Below are 26,526 nucleotides of genomic sequence, written 5' to 3'. Positions count from 1 at the left end.
AAAAACGGTTTCGCCTTGTTGTCCAGGCTGGTTTTGAACTCCTGGCCTCAAGGACTCCTGTCTCAGCCTCCCAAAGTGCTGGAATTACAGGCTTGAGCTACCACGCCCAGCCTAAAGTTCTAAGTGTTATAGGAGATTTTGAGACTAATGAATGTAAGAGGATTTTGATGTAAAAGAAGCTAATTGACACAGAAATGTCAGTGACATTTCTTACCTGCAAGGAAAGTGAACATCTTGTATTTAGATAAACTATAATGTGTACATTTTAAAAATAAAGAAATCTGATATTTGAAAAAAAAATGGGCCGGGCGCGGTGGCTCAAGCCTGTAATCCCAGGACTTTGGGAGGCGGAGGCGGGCGGATCACGAGGTCAGGAGATCGAGACCATCCTGGCGAACACGGTGAAACCCCATCTCTACTAAAAAATACAAAAAATTAGCCGGGCGTGGTGGCGGGCGCCTGTAGTCCTAGCTACTTGGGAGGCTGAGGCAGGAGGATGACATGAACCCAGGAGGCGGAGCTTGCAGTGAGCAGAGATCGCGCCACTGCACTCCAGCCTGGGCGACAGAGCAAGACTCCATCTCAAAAAAAAAAAAAAAAAAGGGTGTGGAATTATGAATACTAATCAGAAGGTTTTGCTTCCAGTAACAGAGGAGCAGGGGATCCTGGCAGATCAACCTTCCCACAGAAAACAACTATAAACTCTGGGCAAAATACGAAAACGACCATCTGTAGACACAGAACAGGGAGACTGGAGGCGGCCGACACTCCTCACCAGAGCAGCCTTTCTGAAGGAAAACTTGGCAGTGTGGATCAAAACGGAAAATGCTCCCTCTTTGACCTAACATCTCCATTTCCAGCACTCTGTCCTAAAGCGACACTTATACTGGAATACCAAGACCTTTCTATGAGGCTGGTCCCTATTCCCTGTGACACGGTTGCAATGGGGAAAACTGGAGGCCACTTAGCGCCTGTCAATAGGGGGATGGCTAAAACCTCACAGAGCACCCGTACCACAGAATCTCACACACCAGACACAGAAAACCAGGCTTTCTACGCGTAATGACAAGGATCAACCTCCACGATGCACTGTTAGCTGACAAAAAGCAAGTCCCAGAATATCGTATTGTGTGATTACCTTTCTTTCTTTTCTTTTCCCTCCCTCGCTCCCTCCCTCCCTTCTTCTTTCTTTCTCTCTCTCTCACTCTCTCTCTCTCTCCCCCTCCCTTCCTCTCTTTCTTTTTCTTTCTTTTTTTGAGACAAGGTCTGGCTCTGCTACCCAGGCTGGAGTGCAGTGGCATTATCTTGGCTAACTGCAACCTCCGCCTCCCAGGTTCAAGCAATTCTCCCTCCCGAGTAGCTGGGATTACAGGCACATGCCACCATACCCGGCTAATTTTTGTATTTTTAGTAGAGACGGGGTTTCACCATGTTGCCCAGGCTGGTCTCAAACTCCTGAGCTCAAGCGATCCGCCCGCCTCAGCCTCCCAAAGAGCTGGGATTACAGGCGTGAGCCACCACACCCGGCTGTGTAATCACATTTCTATGTTTTAAAAAAATACAGATGTTAAGTACATACACACGGAAAGGTTTAGAGAGAGGCCTCCCAAAACATTACCCATGGAAAGAGGAAGTTTGGGGATTGCGGGTGCCGGGGAGGGTCGCTATGTCCTTTGCTTCTCCAGGGCATCCCAGCACCCTTGCACTCAAAAGAGGCCCAGGGGAAGACTGACCCTCTGAGCCAGAGGTTCTCAAAAAGAGCAAAATCTCCCTCCCCTGGAAGCAAATCTGAGGACGTGTTGGTTGTCATGTGGATCAAGAGGCCTAAAGTTCCCAGAAATTGACATTCCCAGAAACTCCCCACATGACTTTCAAATGTCCTGCTTGGTGCTGGAAGGGTAGAAAAACCCCTTTGTAAACATCTGAGCCTAAGCTCAGCTTCATTTTACACACAGACACTAGGGTTTTTGTTTTTTGTTCTGTTTTTTTTTTTTAGAGACAAGGTCTCGCTCTGTCACCCAGGCTGGAGTGCAGTGGCACAATCACTACAGTCTCAACCTCCTGGGCTCAAGCGATCCTCCAGTCTTAGCCTCTTGAGTAGCTGGAATTACAGGTACAGACCACCCCACCAGGCTGGTTTTTTGTTGTTGTTGTTGTTGTTGTTGTTGTTTTGAGATGGAGTCTGGCTCTGTCACCCAGTCTGGAGTGCAGTGGCGCAATATTGGCTCACTACAACCTCCGCCTCCTGGGTTCAAGCGATTCTTCTGCCTCAGCCTCCCAAGTAGCTGGGATTACAGGTGTGTGCCACCATGCCCAGCTAATTTTTGTATTTTTAGTAGAGATGGGGTTTCACCATCTTGGCCAGGCTGGTCTCGAACTCCTGACTTCATGATCCACTCGCCTTGGCCTCCCAAAGTGCTGGGATTACAGGCGTGAGCTTCTGCGCCCGACCTATATTGATTTTTAAAATAGCTTGTGGGTAGAGGTTCTAATGAGGAATAGATCAGAGGCTAAGGCTGTCAATCACTGTGACCAGGATGGGAGGTGGTGACAGACCCCCATCAATGATGTGTGATGGCTTGGCCCCCTCTTTGGGAAGACCAGACCCTCCTAGGGTGGCTTAGGTACAATACCGCCAGTGACCAGCAGGGGAGTCACTCTCCCAGGGAACTCCTGGACTGCCGGCTGTGGGCTGTGTCCAGCAGGGACAGGGGGCTTGGTGGATTCAGCAAAGGTGGAGTGAGCACACCCAGCGGGTCTGGGTGGCTTGCTGGCCGCACACCTGCCTCTGAGGCCCATCCTTCAGGCCTCTCTCCTGTCCAGTCCCTGCATCTGACCTCAGCCACCATCCCCATTGCCTTCACAGGTTATATGGTCTCTGGCAACTGTCCTGACTTTTGACTAAGGTTCCTTCTTGGCAAAACAGGACAATAACCACCCGGCCGCAAGGCCCTGACAAGACTGTGACCGCCAGAGCCCAGCCCAGTTCTGAGATCTGGCAAGCGCTCGGGTCTTGGGCATGTGGTTGTCTTTACTGACCGGCAGGGCTGGGGCCGGGACTGACGCGGAGGCGGAGGCTGGTCAGGTTGGCGAGGAGCCGCTGGAAGTGGAAGGGGGGCAGTGGAGGGGCCACGTCCTCGGAGGTCTCCTGCAGGCTGGTGAGAGAAGCGGTCAAAGTGAGATCCCGACATAGGGTGGGGGGGTACCACGCCTGGGGATTGGGGGTAGGCCCCCAGACTACAGGGGCATCTGAAATGTGCCCGGACCTCAGAGACCACCCCTCTCACCTACCCATCTCTCAGGACAGAAGGGGATACTTACTGGAACCTGAGCTCTACCTCCCTGGGATGCCCGGCATCCTGGGGGCCAGACAGGCTAGAGTGCCTCAGGGACAGGGCCAAGCCTGCCCCTTCCAGCCTCAGCTGCACAGGGAGTGGGGAGTCCCCGGGGGGCACCCGGAAGGTCAGTATGAGGGGCTGCCCGTAGCTGAACCGCTGGTCTCCCAGGAACTTCTCTGAAGACAAGAGAAGAAGGCTTTGACAGTCTTCATATGGTTAGCTTGATTTTAAATGTCTATATTGATTTTATCGGCAACTAAACATTCAAACAAGATAAAAGTGCAATGGGTAGAAAATCAAAAGCGCCCTGCACAGCAGACCCTGCAGGGGGCCCGCCCACACCTCCGCAGTCCATCCCTGGCTTCACAAGCGTGTGACCTGTGCAGTCACACACGCCCCCACACTTGGCTTCATGCTCTGCTGTGACCATCTTCACATTCTTAATAATTTTATCTTTGAACTAGGGTTTTAGAAGTGACGTCCAATGGAACACAGAGTCTGAGGGTGAACGGAGGGGATACACACACGTGTGACCAGAGAGGCTGCCGTCTGCTTGTGTGTAGCATTCACGATGCCCATGAACACGGAATTCCTAGGGAACACCCAGCAGCAGGAGTTTAGCGGGATCTCCAGGTGACAGCAAGGTAAGTGAGCTGGCTGAGTGAGCAGAGGTGCTCTGGGCCCCGGGCCATGCTTTCCCTTCCAATCAGAGCTTGCCCTGAACTCGGAAAGAAGGCACTAGTGTTCTGAGACACGAACCACCAAGCGCTGTGCGGTACCTTCTGACTCATGTCATTTCACTGTATCAGCCAATCATTTCTTCAGAAGTTCGTGACCCAGGAGGAAAGGACACAGGCCACCCTCCCTCCTCCTTTCCCGGTGGTCCTTCCCTTACCCGTGAGAAAGCCACAGAGGTGTGCCATGTTGGTGGAACATGCGTGTGTCAAGGAGTGAAATAAAAGTGGCTGGGCTTGTTGTGTGCAGTATTTCCACTGTCCTCGTAAGAACAAAATACGCAGCCTGGCATTGTGGCTCACGCCTGTAATCCCAGCACTTTTGGAGGCTGAGGCGGGTGGATCACCAGGTCAGGAGTTCAAGACCAGCCTGGCCAAGATGGTGAAACCCCATCTCTACTAAAAATACGAAAAATTAGGCAGGGAATTGCTTGAACCCAGAAGGCAGAGGTTGCAGTGAGCCAAGACCATGCCATTGCACTCCAGCCTTGGCAACAGAGCAAGACTCCGTCTCAAAAAAAAAAAAAAAAAAAGAATGGTAAAATTCATGCTAATAACTTTATATGTTTCATGCTAATAACTTAAAATTTTCCTTTACCTAGAATGGCATCAAATAGCAAACCAAAAAACACCATGACAAATAAAGGGCAAAACTGCAGGGGAAAAAAAGTGTTTATATTTTAGTACCTTTAATAGTACTTCCCCCTATTTGGGAATTGGGGGGATTTTAATTCTGCAGTGCATCCCTCAAATTCTGTAGTGCGCCCCGCCACAGCTTTGGCGGACAGCTCCTGAAACACTGAAAGTCCCTGTGTCCCTCTGCCCCAGAGCATTTCCTGGCTGGGGGAATTTCTCACCTGTGCAGAAGCAGCCTGAAGCGGGGAGCCCCGGGAGCTGGTGGCCACATGCCCCGGCTGCACCCCGATTCGGCCTCCAGAATCAATCACCAGCACGAGCGCAATGCTCCCCTCCCATCCTTTGCTACTCACGTTCTACACGTGAGATGGTTTCACACACTGTTCCACAACCGGCCGTATCACAGTCCACCAACAGGCTACCCAGCCCCTCCTGGGACTGCCCCAAGCTTGCACCATTAAATACTCTTTTCTGTTTTTTGAGATGGAGTCTCACTCTGTCACCCAGGCTGGAGTGTAGTGGTGCAATCTTGGCTCACTGCAACCTCCATCTCCCAGGTTCAAGCAATTCTCCTGTCTCAGCCTCCTGAGTAGCTGGGATGACAGACATGCACCACCACGTCTGGCTAACTTTTTTGTACTTTTAGTAGAGACGAGGTTTCACCATATTGGTCAGGCTGGTCTTGAACTCCTGACCTCAGGAGATCCCCCCCCCCCCCCCACCTCAGCCTCCCAAAGTGCTGGGATTACAGGTGTGAGCCATTGCGCCCAGCCTAAATACTTATCTTCCCTCAGCTCCTGCTCTTTGCCCCACTGAGTGCTCGTAGGCAGAATACAGAAGGTGGACATGCTGGCCAGAGGGTCGATGTGTTCATTCCCTCTGATGCTGTCACCAGCCAGCCCAGACGCTTGTTTCTGTGTCCCCACCGTAAGCAACAGGCAGAAGCCTGGCTCCCCTGCCATGCCCTCACCTCCAGCCGCTCAGGGTGCCCCGGGAGCGGGCTGGCCTGAGAGCACCATGAGGACAGGCCGTCCATCCATCTCACCCCTGCAGCGTGCCCAACACCCAGCAAGCACTTCTTGCAGGAATAAGCCCCTTTTCTTACATATGCCAGCAGAGTGGCCATGGAACAGAGTGAGTTTTTTGCTCATGGGCCTCTGAGCTTGGAGCGCCTGCCCCACGAGGGGCCCGACGCCTTTGACTTCCTGGCTGCAGGGCACACGGCTCCTCAGCCACCTGTGACATCATCTCCCTGGCCTCCCTGGCAGAGGGAGGGAGGGAAAGGGCAGAGCTGGTCGGGGGTGCTGGCAGGTCCTGAATCAGCCACAGTGGGGCTAAAGATGGGCTCTAGGCTCTGGGTTCTGGGGCTGAGACAGTCGCCAGGAGACCACAGTTCCCCTCACTGTGGGGTGGAGAGGTCAGAATGATCAAGAACCTCCTTCCTTTTGCAAGAATGCCATGGCCCTGAGCTTAGGGTGCGGTGGCCTGGCGGGTGAGGGGCTGATGGGAAACACAGATTCTCTGGGCCATGACAGTGGCTATGGCTCTGTGGCACTGAAGAAGCCCTCCTTGACAAAGCTATGACCAGAAAAACGGGGGTTTCATCAGATACGGTGGTCTGATGGCAGAATAACAGCCTCCCCAACGCATCCACATTCTAATCCCTGGAATCCATAAATATGGTGTGTTCTGTGGCAGGGGACATTAAGGTTGTTAATCAGCTGACCTGAGGTAGGAAGAGCCTCTTGGGTTATCCAGCTGGGCCCCACCAATCATTAGAGATTAATGGCAAATACACAAGAGGGAGGCAGGGGAGTTGGTGCCAGTGATGGGGCGTGAGAAAAACTCAGCTGCTTTGAAGATGGAGGAAGAGGCCATGAGCCCAGGAATGCAGGCGGCTTCTAGAGGCTGGGAAAGGCAAGGAAGGGACTTTCCCATGGGCCTCCAGAAGGAACTCAGCCCTGCTGATACCTTGATGTTAGCTCCGAGAGACCTATTTCTGACTTCTCCGGAACTCTAAGAGAATAAACTGGCATTGTTTTCAGCCTCTAATATGCGGCAAGTTGTTTAGCAGCAGGAGGAACCGACACAGGGCGGTCAGCCCCCACCTGGTGCTGGAGGTACCTGGTGCTGTGAGCTCCTCCTCGTCTTCTGGGCTCAGGAGGACCCCATTTGGGCTCCATTGTGGGGGGTGCTCAGAGCCCCCCACACTTCTGGCCCACCAGCCTTCGGCTCCTAGACAGCAAACACAGACACGCCCCGATCAGTGTGAGGCCCCGGAGGGTGGTCTCCAGGTGCCAGCCCCAGGTGGGGGCCTTGGGGTAGGAGGGAGCCCCAGGAGAAGCTAGAAAGCTCAGGAACCCGGATCTGCTTGGGGCATGGTCAGACCTGGAAGCCTGCCCTGCCCCTTCAGTGGGGTTTTGAGCTCAACATGAAGACAGCCTGAAGACCCCCACATGGGGGCCCTGGGACATCAGGGCCATCTCTAATAGTACCAGACTTGACCTCATCTTCAGGTTCTCAGAGAACTTTCTCACCTGTGACCCCATGAACCCTGTCCTTCCAGTGACCCATGTCATTAACAGCACCTCAGGCAAGGAGGCCACCTGGTTAGGAAGGGGCCCAGCCACAACGGGAGCCCAGGCCTTCTGGCCCCCAGTGCCAGTTCAGTGCCTCCTCCCTCTGGCCACAGCAGTTAAAACGGAGCGCAGCCCAGCACACAGCGAGTGACCTTAAGGAGGTGCCTCTCCAGGGGGTAGCGGGCAATGAGGCAGAGGCCAAACACCTGGGGCAGCCAAGATGTAAGAAGGAAGGAACGGAGTGGGGAAAGAGGTCAGAGAAAGGAAGATGTCAACATGAAGAGAAGTTTGCAGACAGGCATTTAGAAGGAACTAGAAGGCCAGGCACAGTGGCTCACGCCTGTAATCCCAGCACTCTGAGAGGCCGAGGTGGGTGGATCACCTGAGGTCAGAAGTTCGAGACCAGCCTGGCCAACATGGCGAAACCCCATCTCTGCTAAAAATACAAAAATTAGCCAGGCATGATAGCAGCTGCTTATAATCTGAGCTACTCAGGAGGCTGAGGCAGGAGAATCGCCTGAACCCGAGAGGAGGAGGTTGCAGCGAGCTGAGACTGTGCCACTGCACTCCAGCCTGGGTGACAGAGCAAGACTCCGACTCAAAAAAAAAAAAAAAAATCAGCTGGGTGTGGTGGCTCACACCTATAATCCTAACGCTCTGGGAAGCCGAGGCAGATGGATCATGAGGTCAAGAGATCAAGACCATCCTGGCCAACATGGCGAAACCCCGTCTCTGCTAAAAATAAAAATAAAAATAAATAAAAATAATAAAAATTTAAAAACTACTCGTTTTCTTTTTTTTGAGACAGAGTCTCACCCCCTGTCACTCAGGCTGGAGTGCAGTGACACGATCTCGGGTCACTGCAACCTCTGCCTCCTAGGTTCAAGCGATTCTCCTGCCTCAGCCTCCCAAGTAGCTGGGATTACAGGAGCTGGCCACCACGCCTGGCTAATTTTTGTATTTTTAGCAGAGACGGGGTTTCGTCATGCTGGCCAGGCTGGTCTCGAACTCTTGACCTCAGGTGATCCGCTCCCCCCACCCCCACCCCGGCCTCCCAGAGTGCTGGGATTACAGGCGTGAGCCACTGCGCCCAGCCACAGTTTCCATTTCGAAGACAGCAAATATCCATATAAACCACCCACATAAACAAAAGCACTTTGGGGTTCTCAATAATTTTCAAGAGCATAAAGGGATCCAGAGGCCGGGTGCGGGGGCTCACACCTGTAATCCCAGCACTCTGGGAGGCTGAGGAGGGTGGATCAGTTGAGGTCAGGAGTTCAAGACCAGCCTGAACAACATGGTGAAACCCCCGACCTGTACTAAAAATTCAAAAATAAGCTGGGCGTGGTGGTGGGTGCCTGCAGTCCCAGCTACACAGGAGGCTGAGACAGGAAAATCACTTGAATCTGGGAGGCGGAGGTTGCAGAGAGCTGAGATCGCGCCATTGCACTCCAGCCTGGGCAACACAGTGAGACTCCGTCTTAAAAAAAAAAAAAAAAAAAAAAGAGGAATTCAGAGACCAAAAAGTTTGAGAACCCCTGCGCAAGGGCAACTGTGAGACAAAATGAGATGACACCCCTGAAGGGCCGGCCACACCCAGTGCCTGGCCCAATGTGAGAACAGATCATGACACTGTTCTTAGGGTCTAGAAAATGAGTCCTGCCCAACGCTGACACCCTAGACCCCCGGACCCAGGACCCAGACACGCGGTCCCGGTCCGCGCATCTCTCGGTCCTGCTTTCTGCACGGCTTCCAGCAGAGGGCGCGCGGCCCTCATGTCTGGGGCGCCCCAGCGTCGGCCCTGAGGTTCTTCTGTTTCAGCTGATGCCTCGCTCCTTCCTGGGGGGACAGGCGGAAGGTGCGGGGCGCTCCGTGGGACATGGCTGGGGCCCACGCAGCCTCTGGTTTAATGCAGAGCTCCGAGCTCTCCTGCTTTCCTCTTTAAATATGCGGCTGTGCCACCTGAAGTCAGGGACCATGGTATATAGGCCACCACAGTGGTTAAGGGCAAAACAGCACTGGGCGCGGACGCTCATAATCCCAGCACTTTGGGAAGCCGAGGTGGGCGGGATTGCCTGAGCTCAGGAGTTCTAGACCAGCCTGGGCAACATGGTAAGACCCCGTCTGTACAAAAAAAAAATGCAAAAATTAGCTCGGCATGGTGGTGCACGCCTGTAGTCCCAGCATTTTGGGAGGCGGAGGTGGGCAGACTACTTGAGCCCAGGAGATTGAGACCAGCCTGGGTCTAAAGACATGGCAAAACCCTGTCTTTAGAAAAAAATATAAAAATTAGCCGGGCATGGTGGTGCACACCTGTGGTCCTAGCTACTCAGGAGGCTGAGGTGGGAGGATCACGTGAGCCCAGGGAGCTGGTGGCTGCAGTGAGCTGTGCTGTGCAATCTTGCACCACTGCACTTCAGCCTTGGTGACAGAGCAAGACCCTGTGTCCAACAACAACAACAACAAAAAAAAAGGAGCAAAACTCAGGAGCTGACAAACCCAGTGCTCACAACTGTTATGTGGCCTCAGGCAAGTGGCCTACCTTTTGTAGGTCTCAGTTACTTCATCACTGAAAGGGGAATGAGAATCCTTGCATGTTAGGTGCTCAGCACAGTGCCTGGCAAACAGCAGGTGCTCAATAAGTGGAGGCCAGGAGACTGAGCCTGAATCCCCAGTGTTTAGATACAGCAAGGGAGGCCAGTCTCAACGGGGTGAGTGGGAAATTCCCCTACAGGATCCAAAAAGCGTCACGTACCCGGCCCCCACCCCCACCACAGGTATAAAGAGAAGAGTCAGGGACTGGGGAGGGAGCTGGGGGTCGCAGGTGGGCACTGGGGAGCCATCATCTCACCCCCGACCCCACCTAGGCTGTGCAGGCCTGTGGCTCCTCTCCACAATGGGAGATCCACTAATGCAAGATCTCCCCAGGGCAGGATCACCTGCCTAGGCTGGGAGCAGACCCTTGGGAGGCGTTTGCAGGGAGCACCTCTTACCCTGGTGGAAATCGGTGAGGATGTGATGCTCCTGGAACTGGGCAGTGGCCGCGCACACCTTGGAGTGGCCATAGCAGAAACAGCTGCTGCAGCCAGCCGGATTGTGGGGCTGCAGGTTAAAGGTCCCCGGGCGACATCTGAAATGGAGGCAGGACATGCCCACGAGGGTCACGTGAATCAGCCAGGAAGGGGCGGGGCCAGGGTATCCCAGCTGGACCAATGAGAGTCTAGAATCACTGCAGAAACTTAAAAACAATTTTTTTTCAGAATTCTAGAAGAGTAGCAAGAACATTACAGATTGTTCCCATACCTGCTTCAGACAGCCTCCCCTGATGCTGACATCTGACATTACCACAGTACATTTGTCAAAACTAAGTTAACTAAACTCCAGACTTTATTAGGTTTTGTTTTTTTTTGTTTTTTTTTTGAGACAGAGTCTTGTTCTGTAGCCCAGGCTGGAGTGCAATGGTGCAATCTTGGCTCACTGCAGCCTCCGCCTCCCAGGTTCAAGTGATTCTCCTGCCTCAGCCTCCCGGGTAGCTGGGATTGCAGGCGCCCGCCACCACACCCGGCTAATTTTTGTATTTTTAGTAGAAACGGGGTTTCACCATGTTGGCCAGGCTGACCTCGAACTCCTGACCTCAGGGGATCCGCCCGCCTCAGCCTCCCAAAGTACTGGGATTACAGGCTTGAGCCACCGTGCCCAGCGACTTTATTAGGATTTCTCCACTTTTTCTTCTAATGTCTGGTTTCTGCTGCAGGATCCCATCCAGGACACGGTGTTGCATTTAGTGGTATCCTTGTTTTCCTCCAACCTATCACTGCTTCTCAGTCTTTCCTTGTCTGCCACTATCTTGACACTTTTTGAAAAGCACTGATCAGGTATTTTTAGAATGCCTGATGTTTCTCTTGATTAGACCAGAGTTATAGGCTTAGGAAAGAAATACACAGAGGTGAAGTACCCTTCTCATCATATCACATGGGGGCACAGGAAACCCACATGACATCCAAGCGATGCTGACTTTCATCACCTGTGCTGTCTGCCAGTCTCTCCACTGTGCAATCACCACGGTCCAGTCATTAGAAGCAAGTCACTGAATAGGCCGGACGCGGTGGCTCACGCACTTTAATTTTTTTTTTTTTTTTTTGAGACGAGGTCTCGCTCTGTTGCCCAAGCTGGAGTGCAGTGGCACGATTTCAGCTCACTGTAACCTCTGTCTCCCGGGTTCAGGCAATTTTCCTGCCTCAGCCTCCCAAGTAGCTGGGACTACAGGCATGCGCCACCATGCCCGGCTAATTTTCGTATTTTTAGTAGAGACAGTGCTTCACTATGTTGGCCAGGCTGGTCTTGAACTCCTGACCTCGTGATCCACCCACCTCGGCCTCCCAAAGTGCTGGGATTACAGGCATGAGCCACCGTGCCTGGCCGGCTCACGCACTTTGGGAGGCTGAGGCGGGTGGATCACCTGAGGTCAGTTCAAGATCAGCCTGACCAACATGGTGAAACCCCATCTCTACTAAAAATACAAAAATTAGCCAGGCGTGGTGGTGGGTGCCTATAATCCCAGCTACTTAGGAGGCTGAGGCAGGAGAATCGCTTGAACCCGGGAGACAGAGGTTGCAGTGAGCCGAGATCATACCACTTCACTCCAGCCTGAGCAAAAGAGTGAAACTCCGTCTCAAAAAAAAAAAAAAAAAAAAAAAGCAGCCAGTCACTAAATGCAGCCCAGTCTCAAAGAGGGGGATTAAGCTCGACCTCCTAGAGGGAAGAGTATCAAAGAACCCACGGACAGATGTTAAAGCCACCCCAGTAATTAATAGATATTTTGAGGTTATGCAAATATCCTCTCTTTCCTTAAAGTTCTGCCCACCAACGTCAGCATTCATCAGCACCTCTTGCCTGTAGCAATTACCACTGTGAGGTCTGAACAGTGGTTTTCCAGTTCCTTCATTTCTACGTTCATTACTTGGAATTCTTCTGCAAGGAAGGTTTGTCTCTTCATCCCCATCTATTTATGTATTCAATCATCTATTTACATCAGTATGGATTTGTGGATTTGACTTTATTCTCTGGGTTATAATCCAATACTATCGTTTATTTTGTTGCTCAAATTGTTTCAGCCCTGAGAGCTCTTTCACATCGGCTCCTGTGTCCTTTTAACATGGGCCCACGTTCTGGTTTGGGCTGTTTTGTTTGTGTCTGTCTCTGTTTTTCAGCATTTCCTTGCTTCCTGGCACTGTAAGACGCCTTGGGCTTACCTTGTCTTTTTCCAGCCCCAGCCCCAGCCCCAGAATCTGCCACTTCTCCAAGCAGCTCTGGGGAATGTCAGACACAAAGCCAGGAAGAAGAGATAGTGTGTACCCAAGGAGCTAAACCCATGTTTGTCTGGTGGCCGCACTGCTGGAGCTTGGAGGCCTCTTGAACACTTGAAAGAGGAAGTTTATGTACTTCCTGGCCTTGGGAGAGCCCCTTTGACTTGCAGAGCTTCAGATGCCCCATTTGTACCATGATCAGACTGCAAAGATGGCAAACAGGCTCAAAATCCAGCTCAGTGGGTAGGGGCTTCCTGAAGCAGGGTGTTAAGAAGGATCCTGAGGTTATAGTAGGGCTCATGGCCAAGACTGCTGTGCCCCATTAGTGATGTCTGTTGTGGGTGTGAAAGGGGGGGGTTGTGATAGTGTTGCCTTAGTGATGTCTGCCATGGGTATGCCATCAGTGATGTCTGCCGTGGTGTGAAAGGGGAGAGTTGATAGTGCTCCATTAGTGATGTCTGCTGTGGGTATGAAAGAGGAGGGTTGTGATAGTGCTCCCTTAGTGATGTCTGCCATGGGTATGCCATTAGTGATGTCTGTTGTGGGTGTGAAAGGGGTGTGTTGACAGTGCTCCATGAGTGATGTCTGCTATGGGTGTGAAAAAGAAGGGTTGTAGTAGTGCTTCATTAGTGATGTCTGCCATGGCTATGAAAGGGAAAGGTTGATAGGGCTCCATTAGTGATGTCTGCCATGGCTATGAAAGGGAAAGTTTGATAGGGTTCTATTAGTGATGTCTGCCATGGCTGTGAAAGGCAAGGGTTGATAGTGCTCCATTAGTGATGCCTGCTGTGGGTATGAAAGCGGGAGGTTGTGATAGTTCTCCCTTAGTGATGTTTGCCATGGTTATACCATTAGTGATGTCTGCTGTGGGTGTGAAAGGGGTGCATTGACAATGCTCCATGAGTGATGTTGGCCGTGAGTGTGAAAAGGGAGGGTTGTGATAGTGCTCCATTAGTGATATCTGCTGTGGGTAAGAAAGGGGAAGACTGTGATAGTGCTCCCTTAGTGATGTGTGCCATGGGTATACCATTAGTGATGTCTGCTGTGGGTGTGAAAGGGGTGTATTGACAGTGCTGCATGAGTAATGTCTATTAAGTGTGAAAAGGGAGGGCTGTGATAGGTCTGCCGTGGGTGTGAAAGGGTTGTGATAGTGCTCCATTAGTGGTGTCTGTCATGGGTGTGAAAGGGGAGGGTTGATAATACTCCATGAGTGATGTCTGCTGTGGGTGTGAAAAGGGAGGGTTGTGATAGTGCTCCATTAGCTATGTCTGCAGTGAGTGTGAAAGGGGAGGCCTGTGATAGTGCTCCATTAGTGATGTCTGCCACAGCAGGTGGTAGTACGAGCACCATCTATTTACTATCCCTGGATTAGAATGGTCTCTCCTATCCTTCCAGTTCTTTCTTTTCAGGATTCTAAGCTAGGACATGTATTTTCTCAGCTTATGAATGATCAGTGGTGTTGGATCAAAGCATAAACAGTGCCATAAAGCTTTTGAGTAACTTCCTGTATGACAGATACATGGTGCCCCAGGAAGGGCACAGGGTGACAAGGTCACCCAAGTCCATGAAGACTGTGCCCCTTGCTCCTCCCCGCACTCCACAGCTTTGGTGCCTCATCAGTGAGCCCCCAGGTCACTTCCAGCAAGCTTACTGCTGGATTAGCTCACAAACCTGTCACATAGGTTGCCTTCCACATTCTCTTTGCAGGGGCAGCGCCCACTGCGGGGGTCACAGGTGTCCAGGCTGCCAGCGGGATTGCAGGTGCAGGGTCTGCCAAAGAGACAGGATAAGGGGAAAACGTGCAATGAGCAACTTCAGAATGGCAACAGCCCATCCTAGGAAGGGAGCTTTCCCTGCTGCCAACATCAGGAGTGAGGCTGACGCAGGTAACTGACCTGGCTTTACTGTTCCCATCTTGCCAAGGAAGTGACCCATCCATCACTGGTACAGTGGTCCATCTTCCCACCCACCACACATCCATCCAGGATCCTTCCATCTGTCATCCACGCACTCACTCATCATCCATGAATCTTTCTTTTTTTGGGGGGGGGGGACAGAGTCACACTTTGCCACCCAGGCTGGAGTGCAGTGTCATGATCTTGGCTCACTGCAACCTCTGCCTCCTGGGTTCAAGTGATTCTCCTGTCTCAGCCTCCTGAGTAGCCAGGACTACAGGCATGCATCACCATGGTCCAGCTAATTTTTGTATTTTTAGTAGAGACAGCGTTTCACCATGTTGGCTAGACTGGTCTTTAACTCGTGACCTCAGGTGATCCACCTGCCTTGGCCTCCCAAAGTGCCAGGATTACATACATGAGCCACCGTGCTCGGCCTCCATGAATCTTTCTGTCTATCCCCTCACTCCTCCATCCACTTATTCATCCTTCCTTCTTTCTGTCCAGCAGCCACCTATCCACCCATTCATTCACCCATCCATGCATCTTCCCACCCCTCCCTCCATCCATCCACTCATCCAATAAGACATGGTTCCTCCCTGGTGAATCCCAGTCTGGTGTAGACAGACAGATCACGCAGACCCTGTACCGTGATACGTGTTGTGGGAGATGTACGAGACGCTGTGCCTGCACTGTGGGGCCTCTGACTCAGCCTGCGTGTGCAGGCGAGGGGCAGGTGGGAGGGAAGGTGTCCCGAGAGGGGAGGCTGCTCAGCTGAGACCTGAAGAATGAGCAGGGGGCTGTGAGCCACAGGCTGGGGAGAGGGGGCAGAGGTGGGAGGTGTGGCACCTGCAAAGGTCCAGAGGCCAGAGGGACCCCAGGGAAGCAGCCAGGCCCCATCTCATGGTCAGTTTTATGCCCAGAACCACCAAATATTTTACAAGGAACCAGAGCTCTCCTAGATATCCCCAATGTGTTTCTGCTGCCTTTCAAATATACAAAGATGCCCGTTATCAACCAAAGCAAGTTCACTTAAAAGTGCTTCTGGGCCGGGCGCGGTGACTCGCGTCTGTAATCAGCACTTTGGGAAGCCGAGGAGGGTGGATTACTTGAGCCCAGGAGCTTGAGACCAGCCTGGGCAACATGGCAAAACCCCATCTCTACCAAAAAATACAAAAATTAGCCGGGTGTGGTGGCGCACATTTGTAATCTCAGCTACTCGGGAGGCTGAGATGGGCGGATCACTTGAGTCCGGGAGGCGGAGGTTGTAGTGAGTAGAGATCGCGCCACTGCACTTCAGCCTGGGTGACAGAGCAGGACTCCATCTTAAAAAAAAAAATAGAGATAGTGGGCATGGTGGTGCATGCTTGTAATCCCAGCTACTCAGAAGGCTGAGGCAGAGAATTGCTGGAACCGGGGAGGTGGAGGTTGCAGTGAGCCAAGATGGCACCACTGCATTCCAGCCTGGTTGACAAAACAAGAATCTGTCTCAAAAAAAAAAAAAAAAAGCTTCTAAATTTATCATAGATTTTTGTTTTGTTTTGTTTTTGTTTTTTGGCCATTGTATACTTTCTCAATCAAGTGATGGCAAATGTGTTGGGGTAAGGTCCAGACCCCAGGAGCCCCTGCCCCTCTCTCCCCTCAGCTGTCCCACTGGGTACCAAACTCAGTGCACCCAGATGACACTCAGCCTCTCCCACCCCGCTCCCCACACTGCGTGCCCTGCTATCCAGAGGCCCAGAGAACCCCGAAGGTCAGCCTCCACCTCTTCGTCCTCTTCTACCCCCTGGTCACCATGTCCTATTAGCTCCTCCTTGCACTGGGCTCTGGAATCTTCCCTGCTCTCCCTCTCCGCAGTCAAACCCCCATGCAGGCTGCCCAGGCGTTCCTGCTGTAGCCTCCACTCAACCTCCCCCTCACCCACTCCTGCCTCTCACTGATCCACGGCTCCTCCGGAGGCCCCCCGTGCCCCCCACCCCACCTCAAACACCTGTCCTTCCCCTCTCCCTGCACTTATGCAGCACCTTCTACAGGAAGCCTGCCCTCCACCCGCAAGATCCGCTGAGCTTCCACAGGGCTCAGCCTGGTCTCATTATGGTCTGTTTTTGTCTCTTGGCCTCTCCAGGAGCTGAGTGTCTCTAGTCTTTACCAGGATTAGGGTGAGGTAGCTGCAGACAGGAAGGGATGGGGAGGGGAGGGACTGCTGACAGCCTGTCCCTCCTGCTTCTTGTCATTCAGTGCAATGTGTCCATACTGGGCCGCCCCTCGCCCTCACCTGCAGCCTCCCTCACTGAGCGAGTGGAACCCGGGCAGACAGCGGTCACACTTCCAGCCAGTCACAGTGGGCTTGCAGGTGCAGGTGCCTGTGTCATCGCACTGGAGGTGTAGGGAGCCTGGGAGAGGAAGGGCACAGGGCAATTGAGGCCAGGAAGGGGAGAGGGTCGGAGGCTGGGGATGTGGAGCACACTCACCTGCCGAGTGGCAGTCACAGGGCTGGCATGGCATCCGCGGGTCCCAGTGATAGAAATTCTCCTGACAGCGCTCACAGTGTGGCCCAGCTGTGTGGTCACGGCAGTGGTGACAGCGCCCGCCGTGGCCTGTGCTGCGGAAGAGCTCCCGATCAAATGTGCATTCCTTGGAGCGGCCACTGCAGTTGCAGGCTATGGGCAGGAGCAGGGAAAGGTGTGTGAGTCCCCTGTGATGTGGTAGGAGGCGGCATCTGTACCAGTCAGCCTCCCTGTGCTAAATGAGCAGGCAGTGCAAAGAGAAGGGCAAGAGCATGGTCCAGAATGGAGTTCAGGCCCAGCTTGATCAAGGCTAGACATTGATCAATTGATTTTCCAAAACAGGACACTCTTAAGAGCAAAGGGGACGCCGTTAGTAAATACACCAAAACAACAGGCAGAAAGAAGACCCTCCCAGGCAACCAGGATATACACCCAGATAGATGGGCACCGATCAGAGGCTGGCTGCCTTCTGGAGTGGCAGCTTGGCTCTCTCCAAAATCTCCTGGAGGTCCTCCAAGCCATAATAGTGTGACTCTCACTATTGTGTGAGGTCACTCAGGGGTACAGAAAGCACAAGTCACCTTTCATTTCCCCCATTAAATCATTTTTAAAAGTCTGTGTGCAGGACTGGCTCTGTCTTGGCTCCCAGAGTGAGCTCAGGGGTGGAACCATGAAAGGTGTGGACCCATTTACACCTGCCGCCCTCGTGCTGCCCACAGCCCAGACGGCAAGCAAGCAAACCCCCTGCAGGTGCAGGGCTGAGACAGGAGAGGCTGGGGGCTTTGGGAGCCGAAAGAAGGGGCCCCTGCAGCTGTGCTGGGGTGGTGGGACAAGGCTTCCGAGAGGAAGTCATGGCCGCGCTGAATCTGAAGGCTGAGCAGTGAGGAATAGGCCAGGCAGAGGAAGAGGGGGCGGGAAGGGCGTCGCAGACAGGAGGCAAAAGCCCAGGGGATACCCCACATGCAGAGATAGACTCGTGGCCTGGTGCGGGTGTGCCATGAGGCTGGCTGCAGACGGCATGTCGTGTGATGGCAGGGAAGGAGGGACATTGTGCAGTGGGGGGCCTGCAGTGCAGGGGCAGTTGTGAAGTCAGAGGCTAGCAGAGCTTGCTCCAGGGAGGCTGGGCTGCCGTGGTCAGTGGACGTTAGCTGGGAGCAAAGGGGGAGCCATGGGAAGGTTTAAGCAGGGGATAGATGTTACTAAATTTGTCCTTTAGAAAGTCTTGGCCCAGTGCCATGGCTCATGCCTGTGATCCCAGCACTTCGGAAGGTAAGGTAGGAGGACTGCTTGAGCCTAGGAGTGTAAAGACCAGCCTGGGCAACAGTGAGAGCCGAGCTCTATAAAACATTGCTTGGCATGGTGATATGTGCCTGTAGTCTCAGCTACTCTGGAGGCTGAGGTAGGAGGAACACGCACTCAGGAATTCGAGGCTGCAGTGAGCTATGATTGGGCCACTGCACTCCAGCCTGGGTGACAGAGTGAGGCCTTGTTTCAAGAAAGAGCCTTAGCTGCAGGCAGGGGAGGGCTGGGAACAGGGAGAGCAGGGAAGAGGAAGCTTCGGGTGTGCAGGGAGAGGAGGCAGGGCCAGGCCCAAGGCATCGGCTGCAATGGACAGAAATTAGACAGACTGGAGCGATGTGGATGAGGCGGAATTCAGGGCTCGGGGCTGTCTCAGCTGTGGGTGAGGGTGGGGATGAAGGGTCAAGCCTGAAACCCTGGCTCCCAGGCTGCTGACTGAGAGACAGACGTGACCATGGGGCTGAGGACATGGTAGAAGCAGTCTGGCCTCTGTGTCCCCACCATGGAGACAGCAGCAGGCTGGGACAGTGGAAGCCAGCCAGCACAGCTTCCTTGGCCCCAGGACTCTCTGGTGGAGGCAGGCCAGCGAGGGCAGCTCCTGCAGACAGTGCCCCACCCTCAGAACAAGCCGCCCCCGGCCCAGCCCCAGTTCTGGTCGCCAGTGGCCCAGGCCCAAGAGGACAGCGGGGCCCAGAGGCCAAGCTGCCCGCCCAGCGAGCCTGTGAGTGAAGATGCATCTCCTGCCAGCAGCACCAGCACCAGCACCAGCTGGGATCCGGCCCCCAGCAACGGCGGCTGTGCATGGAGAGCCTGGAGGAAACCAGGCTGTCTGGGGACAGGGTGGGGCTTGCAGCCAGTGCCCCAGCCAGAAGGGAAGTCAGTGGGTCCCTGCTCTTGGCCTGTGTCCCTAGAGAAGACATGATGGCATCATCCTCTCACCAGCGCTTCTCTGAGGTTAGGTGGTCAAAGCCACATCACATGGGGGCTGGGACACCAAAGGGCTGCCTGGGGGCCCGTGGGAGAGGCTGGGTGGGCCATCAGCACCCCCTTGCTTGTGGGGTAGCCTGGTTCCGATTAGCAGCTGGGGTGGGAGCGGTTAACACAAAGAAGCAAGTCGGGGACCTTCCGGCCCTCCCACCACAGGCGCCTCTGCATGGGTGGAATTGGTCCAGGGAAGCTACTTAGTGGAGGAGAGACTGAGGCTTAAATGCACCCCCTCCCCAGGCTCCCCTTCTGCTCGTCCTTATCTCTGCAGCAGCACAGAGACCCCAAGCTGCCCCCGGGGCGTACCCAGGAGCAGCCCCCACCACGACGTTTTGGGGAGTTCCTTTCCCCGCCTGCAACACCAGCCTCGGGTCCCTGATGCCCTGTGACACTCAGACACTCACGCAGACACTCGTGGGCAGCCTCGGCGGTGCCCCGGGCCCACGGGCGGTCCTGGAAGAAGGGCAGGCAGCGCTCACAGTCTGTGCCGGTGGTGTTGTGCTGGCACCGGCAGGCCAACTGGCCCGCCACGTCGGGGCCGCACTCGCTGGCATGCCCGTTGCACTTGCACCTGGGAAAAGACACAGAGGAGGAAGGGGACCCGCAGGTGCCGGCAGGGCAGACAAGGAGTTAGTCAGCAGGTAGCCCCTGTTTGCAGGTGTGAGCCAGACTCCACCCTCAATCTTGGCCCTCACTGAACACCCACTATGTGCCCTGGGGGCAGCAGTAACAGAGAACTGACTGTACTGGTGAGCTCTGGAACAAACCCATTCCATCTTCACCAGCCTGTTACCACCCCCATAGAATGGATGGGTGAACTGAGGCACAGAGAAGCTGCCCAAAGCCACCAGCTAGCAAGTGCCTGGCACAGAAAGCTTCTGCCTGGGAGGAGCCCCACCCGGGGGCTGAGAGGGACCCAGGAAGAAGTCACCTTAGTCTCCCAAGTGGAGAGTGGGCCAGCAGTCACACCAGCAACAGGTGTGGGGGGCAAAGGGAACCGCCTCCAGCAGCTATCCCTCAACTGTGTCTGGAAGGGCAGGAAAGAAGGTACCCCAAACAGGGACAGCTCCTGAGTCACTCCAAATCCCCCGTGAGTCCACGTCTGGTATGGTTTGGATCTGTGTCCCCACCAAATCTCATGTCAAACTGTAATCCCCAGTGTTGGAGGTGGGGCCTGGTGGGAGCTAATTGGATCATCAGGTTGAATTCTCCTGAATGGTTTAGCACCCTCCCCCCCTTGGTACTGTAGAGTGAGTTCTCATGAGATCTGGTTGTTTAGAAGTGTGTGGCACCCACCCGTCCGCCCCACCCCATCCCCTGCTCTCTCTCTTGCTCCTGCTCTGGCCATGTGATGTGCCTGATCCCTCTTCACTTTCCGCCATGATTGTAAGTTTCCGGAGGCCTCCCCAGAAGCCAAGCAGATGCCAGCACCATGATTCCTGTACAGCCTGTGGAACTGTGAGCCAATTAAACCTCTTTTAATAAATTACCATCAGCTGGGCACGGTGGCTCTCACCTGTAATCCCAGCACTTTGGGAGGCCAAGGCGGGCAGATCACCTGAGGCTGGGAGTTCGAGACCAGCCTGACCAACATGGAGAAACCCCATCTCTACTAAAAATACAAAATTAGCCGGGCATGGTGGCACACGCCTGTAATCCCAGCTACTTGGGAGGTTGAGACAGGAGAATCGCTTGAACCTGGGAGGCAGAGATTGCAGTGAGCCGAGATTGCACCACTGCACTCCAGCCTGGGCAACAAGAGCGAAACTCCTTCAGAGAGAGAGAGAGCGAGAGAGAGTGAGAGAGAGAGTGTGTGAGCGAGAGCGAGAGAGCAAGAGAGAGTGAGAGTGAGAGAGAGAGAGAAAGAGAAAGAGAGCGAGAGAAAGAGAGCAAGCGAAAGAGAGAGCAAGAGAGAGAGAGCGAGCAAGAGAGAGAGCGAGCGAGAGAGCGCGAGAGCGAGCGAGCCAGAGAGAGCGAGAGCAAAAGAGAGCGACAGCGAAGGGAGGAAGGGAGGGAGGAAGGGAGGGAGGAAGGGAGGGAGGGAGGGAGGGAGGAAGGGAGGAAGGAAGGAAGGAAGGAACCTCCAGGCTGAGGGGACAATGGGAACCAAGACCCAGTGTCTGGCACATGGCAAATCAGCTGATGCAGGGGACCTGGCAGGAGGTGGGCTGGGTGTGGACCCCCAGGGCCTCGAATGGCAGGTGCTCCCTCCCTCTCCCCTGGGGCATGCCTGGCTTCTGTGCCCCCCCCCCCCGCCCCCTGCCCCACAGCAGCCACCTTCCGCTCTCGGGTTTGGGTGCTGGAACCCTGCCACCCTGCCTCCCTCCTCCCTCCTACCTGCCGCCCACAGAGAAGTCGGACACGGCATAATAGTAGGACTGGAGCACCTTGGGGTCCTTGAAGATGTCGTCCCCAAATGTGTTGAGCCGGTCTAGAGAGATGAGGAGTTCGGTGCTGGTGACCCACTCCTGGGGCAGAGGGGAGAGGGCGCCATCAGCAGGTTCCTGAGTATTTAGTATTTACCCCCATAGCTCTGCTGGCAGATCCAGCTGGCTGCCCCGGGAGCTCCTGGGACACAGGAACAGGCCGAGCTCAGGCCAATTCTGAGAACACTGCAGAAATAAGGAGGCTGTGCTTTGGGGGTCACCCCAACCTGGGTGCTAGGCCACTGATTAGTGCAACTTCATTCAATGTCTTAGAGCCTCCATTTTCCCATCTGTGAATTGGAACAAAAATAGCACCTCCCCTACAAACATGTCTGGGGGAGGGTAGCAAGTGTCAGTGCTGGCAATGAGGTCGGGCCTATGGTCAGGAAGCAGCTGAGGTTTCGGGGGGGCAGGGGTCAAAGCAGCCCACTGAAGACCCCATTGTGCAGGTCACCTGGCTTTTCCCAGCGGCTCCTGCACCCCATTCCAGGGATACAGCTGGGGGACGGTGTGCCCCCGCAACCTTCTCTCCTGCTCAGTGGGGCCTGGCGTGCAGCAGGCCCCGGGTTTCTTGGTTCCTCACATGCTGAGGGTCAGGCTCCTGTGGACAGGTCACCTGCCCCAGGTGACATCTCTTCCATGAGAGCAGGGACTTGTGGCCCCTTGTCCTCGCTGTTTCCCCGGCCCTGGGCTCTGCCTGGCCCTAGCAGGCACTCGATAAATACCTGCTGATCCCTGAATGAGCAGCTTCCCCATGGAAGAGCGTGGAGGGGAAGTCGGGGAAAACCCACGTGAAGACTGACATTTTCATCTGCCTGCTGTGAGCAGCAGCAGCGGCTCCAGCTGAATATTAATCAGCGTTTTGATTCCGCCCAGGAGCCCCTGCTTTAGCAATCAGGCCCATCAGTACAGAAAATGAGCTCCTGGCAGGCCGTCTTTTTGCCCCAGCGTGACTCAGGCCGACGGCCCTCCTGCTTCCCGAGAGCTCGGCAACCGGAGCTACTGCCGGGGACCCAGGGCCTCTGCCAGAGGATGCCTTGGCCAGGGAGAGGGGTCCAGCACCCGAACACTAAAGTGGGAGCCTCTGCACCAAGCTAAGCTTGTGCTTGAGTTTGCAGGCCCGGATCACCCCAGGATGCACTTCCCAAAGCTCAGCGTGCATTCAGGGATCTGGTTAAAGTGCAGCTTCTGATTCAGGGGTCAGCGGTGGAGCCGGGGAGCTTGCATTTCTAACAAGTGCCCAGGTACTGATGCTGCTGGACCGGCTGTTGGGCAAGGAGCTGAGGCCTGGGGTGGGGAAGCCCCGCAGTCCAGAGCTGAACATGCTGCAGCGCTTCCTTCTCCAGAAAAAAGTGCCACCTGGAGAACTCAAACCAACTGGATACCAGAGCTAGGAGGTGCGGCTGCTGCTGACGCGTATTGTGTGGTTAGGGCTCGGGCCTCACCGTAACCCTGAAGTAGGTATTGTTATTAACCCCATTAGAGATGAGGAGACTGGGGCTCAGAGAGGGCAACCATTCTGTTCCAAGTTGCACAGCCAGTGCATGGCAGAGCTGGGATTCTGGTCTATCTGATCCCAGGGTCCCAGCTTTAACCACGAGGCTGGTCTGCCTTCCTGTGTCTATCCCAAAGCCCTTATCATGCCAGTGGGGCCCAGAGACAGCAATGACCTGCCCAAGGTCTCCCACCTCTGCGTCCTGGCCTGTGACCTGATCCATCAGTCTGCAAGGACAATGACCATAAAGGAATGGGGTCAAAATCTCTGAGACATAGGATGGATGCTGGGAGAGAGAAGCCTTAGCCTCAATTGCAGGGGGACTGTCTCGATGCCTTAAAAGTCATTTTAGGGCCCGGTGTGATGGCTCACACTTGTAATGCCAGCACTTTGGGAGGCCGAGGCGGGCAGATCCCTTGAGACCAGGAGTTCAAGACCAGCCTGGACAACATAGCAAAACCCCGTCTCTACTAAAAATACAAAAATTAGCCAGTGTGGTGGCACACACCTGCAATCCCAGCTACTTGGGCGGCTGAGGCAAGAGAATTGCTTGAACCTGGGAGGCAGAGGTTGCAGTGAGCCAAGATCGTGCCACTGCACTCCAGCCTGGGCAACAGAGCGAAACCGTCTCAAAAAAAAAAAAAAAAGTCATTTTAGGGCAAGCCCCACTGAACCCAGGCACTGGAACTCCAGCTTAAGGTATGAGTGGGTGCTGGAGTTGATTTTGGATGGATCCTAGGACTCAGGCCGTGGCATTAAGGAGAAGCAGGAGGTGGACAGCTTGGGCTCTATGTCCAAGGGGTGCTCAGGCGGCCCCTCAACTCTGGCAGTCTTACTCTGCAACAGCCAGGTCGACCTTCTCCTCCAAAGTCCTAGGCCCTTCCATGGGGGTCAGAGGGACCCAAGACCCAGCAGCCACATCCTTCCTTCCAAGCTCTGTGTCCTCTGAGAAAGCACCTGCCCCCTAAATGTGTCCAGAGGGAGCATGAGGAGAAAACAGCAAGGTAGACTTGCCTCTCTTTGTCCTGCTCTGCTCTTGGTTTCTGTCCAGAAGCAGCAGGGGAGATATTTCTCAAAAGGTCATCTCTCCATCAGGGACAGTGTCCAGAACACAAGAGGCAACAAGACAGAAAACCTCCAACAGCCAAGGGTGTCCCCAGGGTGGTGGCTGCACAGATGCAGGTGGGAGCGGGGGCCGGCCCTCCCTGCCTGTCTTCATCTGACCTCAGGTGACGTTTTCTAATCTACAGAGCTTTGGAGCCCCGTGGAGAAGAAATTGTAATTTTTAAACAAAATCATGGTGACATGTACATTTTTAGTGGGACAAGCAGGGCCTGGACGTCTAGAGATGTGGTATTGTGTGATAAAGGATTCGGCTTGCCCAAAAAGGGGCCTGGCCCTTTGCCCTGGATCCAGGGGAGTGACCTCCATATCCTTGGATGTCCCTCCTGATAAGAGGGTCTTCCCTTGGGCCACACTAGGTAGTCTATGCGGATGATGTGATTTGCGGTGGGGGCCTCGGGCCACACAGAATCGGCTTCACCTCTGGAGGGGCTGGAGACAGGTCAGCCACACAGGTGGTCAGCCGTGTCTACACTGCCGCCTCCAGTAAAAACCCTGGACTTCAGGCCAGGTGTGGTGGCTCACACATTTAAGCCTAGCACTTTGGGAGGCTGAGGTGGGAGGATCGCTTGAGCCCAGGAGTAAGAGACCAGCTTGGGCAGCATAGTGAGATGAGGTCTCTATTTAAGAAAAAAAAAATTATTAAAAAACTCTGGCCTTCAAAGTTGGCAGTACTCTACGCACACTGTCACACATGGCTCTGGGGAAATATGTGCTGTGCGTGTGACTCCACTGCATTGGGAGAACAGCTGGAAGCTCAGAGCCTGGTCCCTTCTGTGACCTGGCCATGCGCCTCTCCGCTGGCTGATGTGAGCCGGTAGCCTTTCACTGCAAAAAATTGCAGCTCTGAGCCTCACAGCTTTTCTGAGTTCCGTGAGTCCTTATAGCGAACCACTAAACCCAAGGGTGGTCCTGGGGACCCCGACACGGCCGGCTCCGTGTGTTCTCATGCTATACATCGCTGACAGAATGCAACTTCTTTTTGGGTCTCAGTGTCCCCTCTGGAAACAGGATTCTAACCCTGGTTCCCTCGTTATCCCAGATGGGCAAAGGAGATGCTCTGAAAGTCTGGAGGGGAGGAGAGGGCAGGTTCCCTGGGTTTGGACACGTCTTGGGTCTGAACCCGGGGAAATGTACTAGAGCAGCGGTACTCCAACCTTTTCGGCACCAGGAAGAGGTTTCGTGGAAGACGATTTTTCCACGAATGGGGTAGGCGGTGGTTTGGGATGAAACTGTTCCACCTCAGACCGTCAGGCACTAGATTCTCATGAGGACACGCAACCCAGTTGCTCCTGGGAGAATTTGATGCCGCAGCTGATCTGACTGACAGGAGGCGGAGCTCAGGCAGGAATGCTCACCTGCCCGCGCTCATCTCCTGCTGTGTGACTTGGTTCCTAACAGGCCATGGACCAGTACCGGTCTGCAGCCGGGGGTTGGGGACCTGTGGACTGGAGAGCCACCCAACACACTTGTGTGGAGATGAACAGCTATGGACACACAGCAACGTGGACACTGATGGGTGCCGATCCTGGCAGGTCCACACACCTGGGTGGACCTACGTGGGCTGAACTGGAGGGCCCTGAATGGACCGACATGGCGACAGGCCAGCTGTCCTCTCTACCGTGAGGACAAGGACGGGGAGCTGTCATGCGTGCGTATCTCCCGAGTGTGGGTGGGCACGCTCTACGTGCCAAGCACCGCACTGGTCACAGTGTGTGTGTTCCCGCTACCCCACAGCAGTCTCTCCAATGTGGCAGCCACTGGCCATATGTGGTTAAGTTAATAAAAATAATTATTATTTTATTAAATTTATTAATATTTAATAATAAAATATTAATAATAAAATGTGAAATCCAGTTCCTGGCCACATCTCATGGGACAGTGCAGCTAGAGGCGCTTTCTGTCATCACAGAAAGTGCTGCTGGTTGGCACGGACTTACAGCGTGGGACCCAGGGCTCTATGACTCCAAAGCCCATGTTCCTGTCGCATTTTGCCATTTTCATAGGAGCCCTTGGAGACACATGGGCAGGCCCTGTTATTAATTCACAGGAGGAGGAAGCGAGGCCCCTCGGCGGAGAGTTCTGGAAAGAACACCAGCCAGGAGTCTGGACACTCAGATGCTGGCCTGGGCCCTTCCATGCCTCATTTGTGCCCCTGGAAAATGCTGTCTCCCTCCAGGCCTCAGCTTCCACGCCCATATAAGG

General features: G+C 54.2%; 1 protein-coding gene and 1 long non-coding RNA gene across 4 annotated transcripts in view; one reads left to right on the top strand and one right to left on the bottom strand.

Annotated features, from left to right (window-relative positions):
- The window catches only part of LAMC3 (laminin subunit gamma 3), an 80,587-nt gene that overhangs the window by 35,933 nt on the left and 18,128 nt on the right, over positions 1-26,526 (bottom strand). Inside the window, exons 3-11 of the mRNA XM_055351360.2 lie at positions 21,616-21,746; positions 19,683-19,849; positions 16,960-17,148; positions 16,764-16,881; positions 14,265-14,363; positions 10,281-10,417; positions 6,833-6,943; positions 3,322-3,514; positions 3,040-3,155 (exon numbers count right to left, since the gene is read on the bottom strand). Of these exons, the coding sequence (XP_055207335.2) occupies positions 3,040-3,155; positions 3,322-3,514; positions 6,833-6,943; positions 10,281-10,417; positions 14,265-14,363; positions 16,764-16,881; positions 16,960-17,148; positions 19,683-19,849; positions 21,616-21,746 (1,261 nt within the window). The remainder of the gene's footprint in view (positions 1-3,039; positions 3,156-3,321; positions 3,515-6,832; positions 6,944-10,280; positions 10,418-14,264; positions 14,364-16,763; positions 16,882-16,959; positions 17,149-19,682; positions 19,850-21,615; positions 21,747-26,526) is intronic.
- On the top strand, positions 1,971-26,073 carry LOC129524716 (uncharacterized). 3 transcript variants are annotated; one of them, XR_008668595.2, is made up of 4 exons: positions 1,971-2,113; positions 3,803-3,982; positions 14,301-14,479; positions 17,338-17,576. It is a non-coding gene; the product is annotated as an uncharacterized lncRNA (long non-coding RNA). The 3 variants fall into 3 exon arrangements; XR_008668593.2 differs by lacking the exon at positions 17,338-17,576 and having other exon boundaries at positions 1,984-2,113; positions 14,301-15,720; XR_008668594.2 differs by lacking the exons at positions 14,301-14,479; positions 17,338-17,576 and adding an exon at positions 25,723-26,073 and having other exon boundaries at positions 1,987-2,113.

This window comes from Gorilla gorilla, chromosome 13 (genome assembly GCF_029281585.2).
Source record: "Gorilla gorilla gorilla isolate KB3781 chromosome 13, NHGRI_mGorGor1-v2.1_pri, whole genome shotgun sequence".
Lineage (NCBI taxonomy): Eukaryota > Metazoa > Chordata > Mammalia > Primates > Hominidae > Gorilla > Gorilla gorilla.
This window is presented reverse-complemented; position numbering and strand designations above follow the sequence as displayed.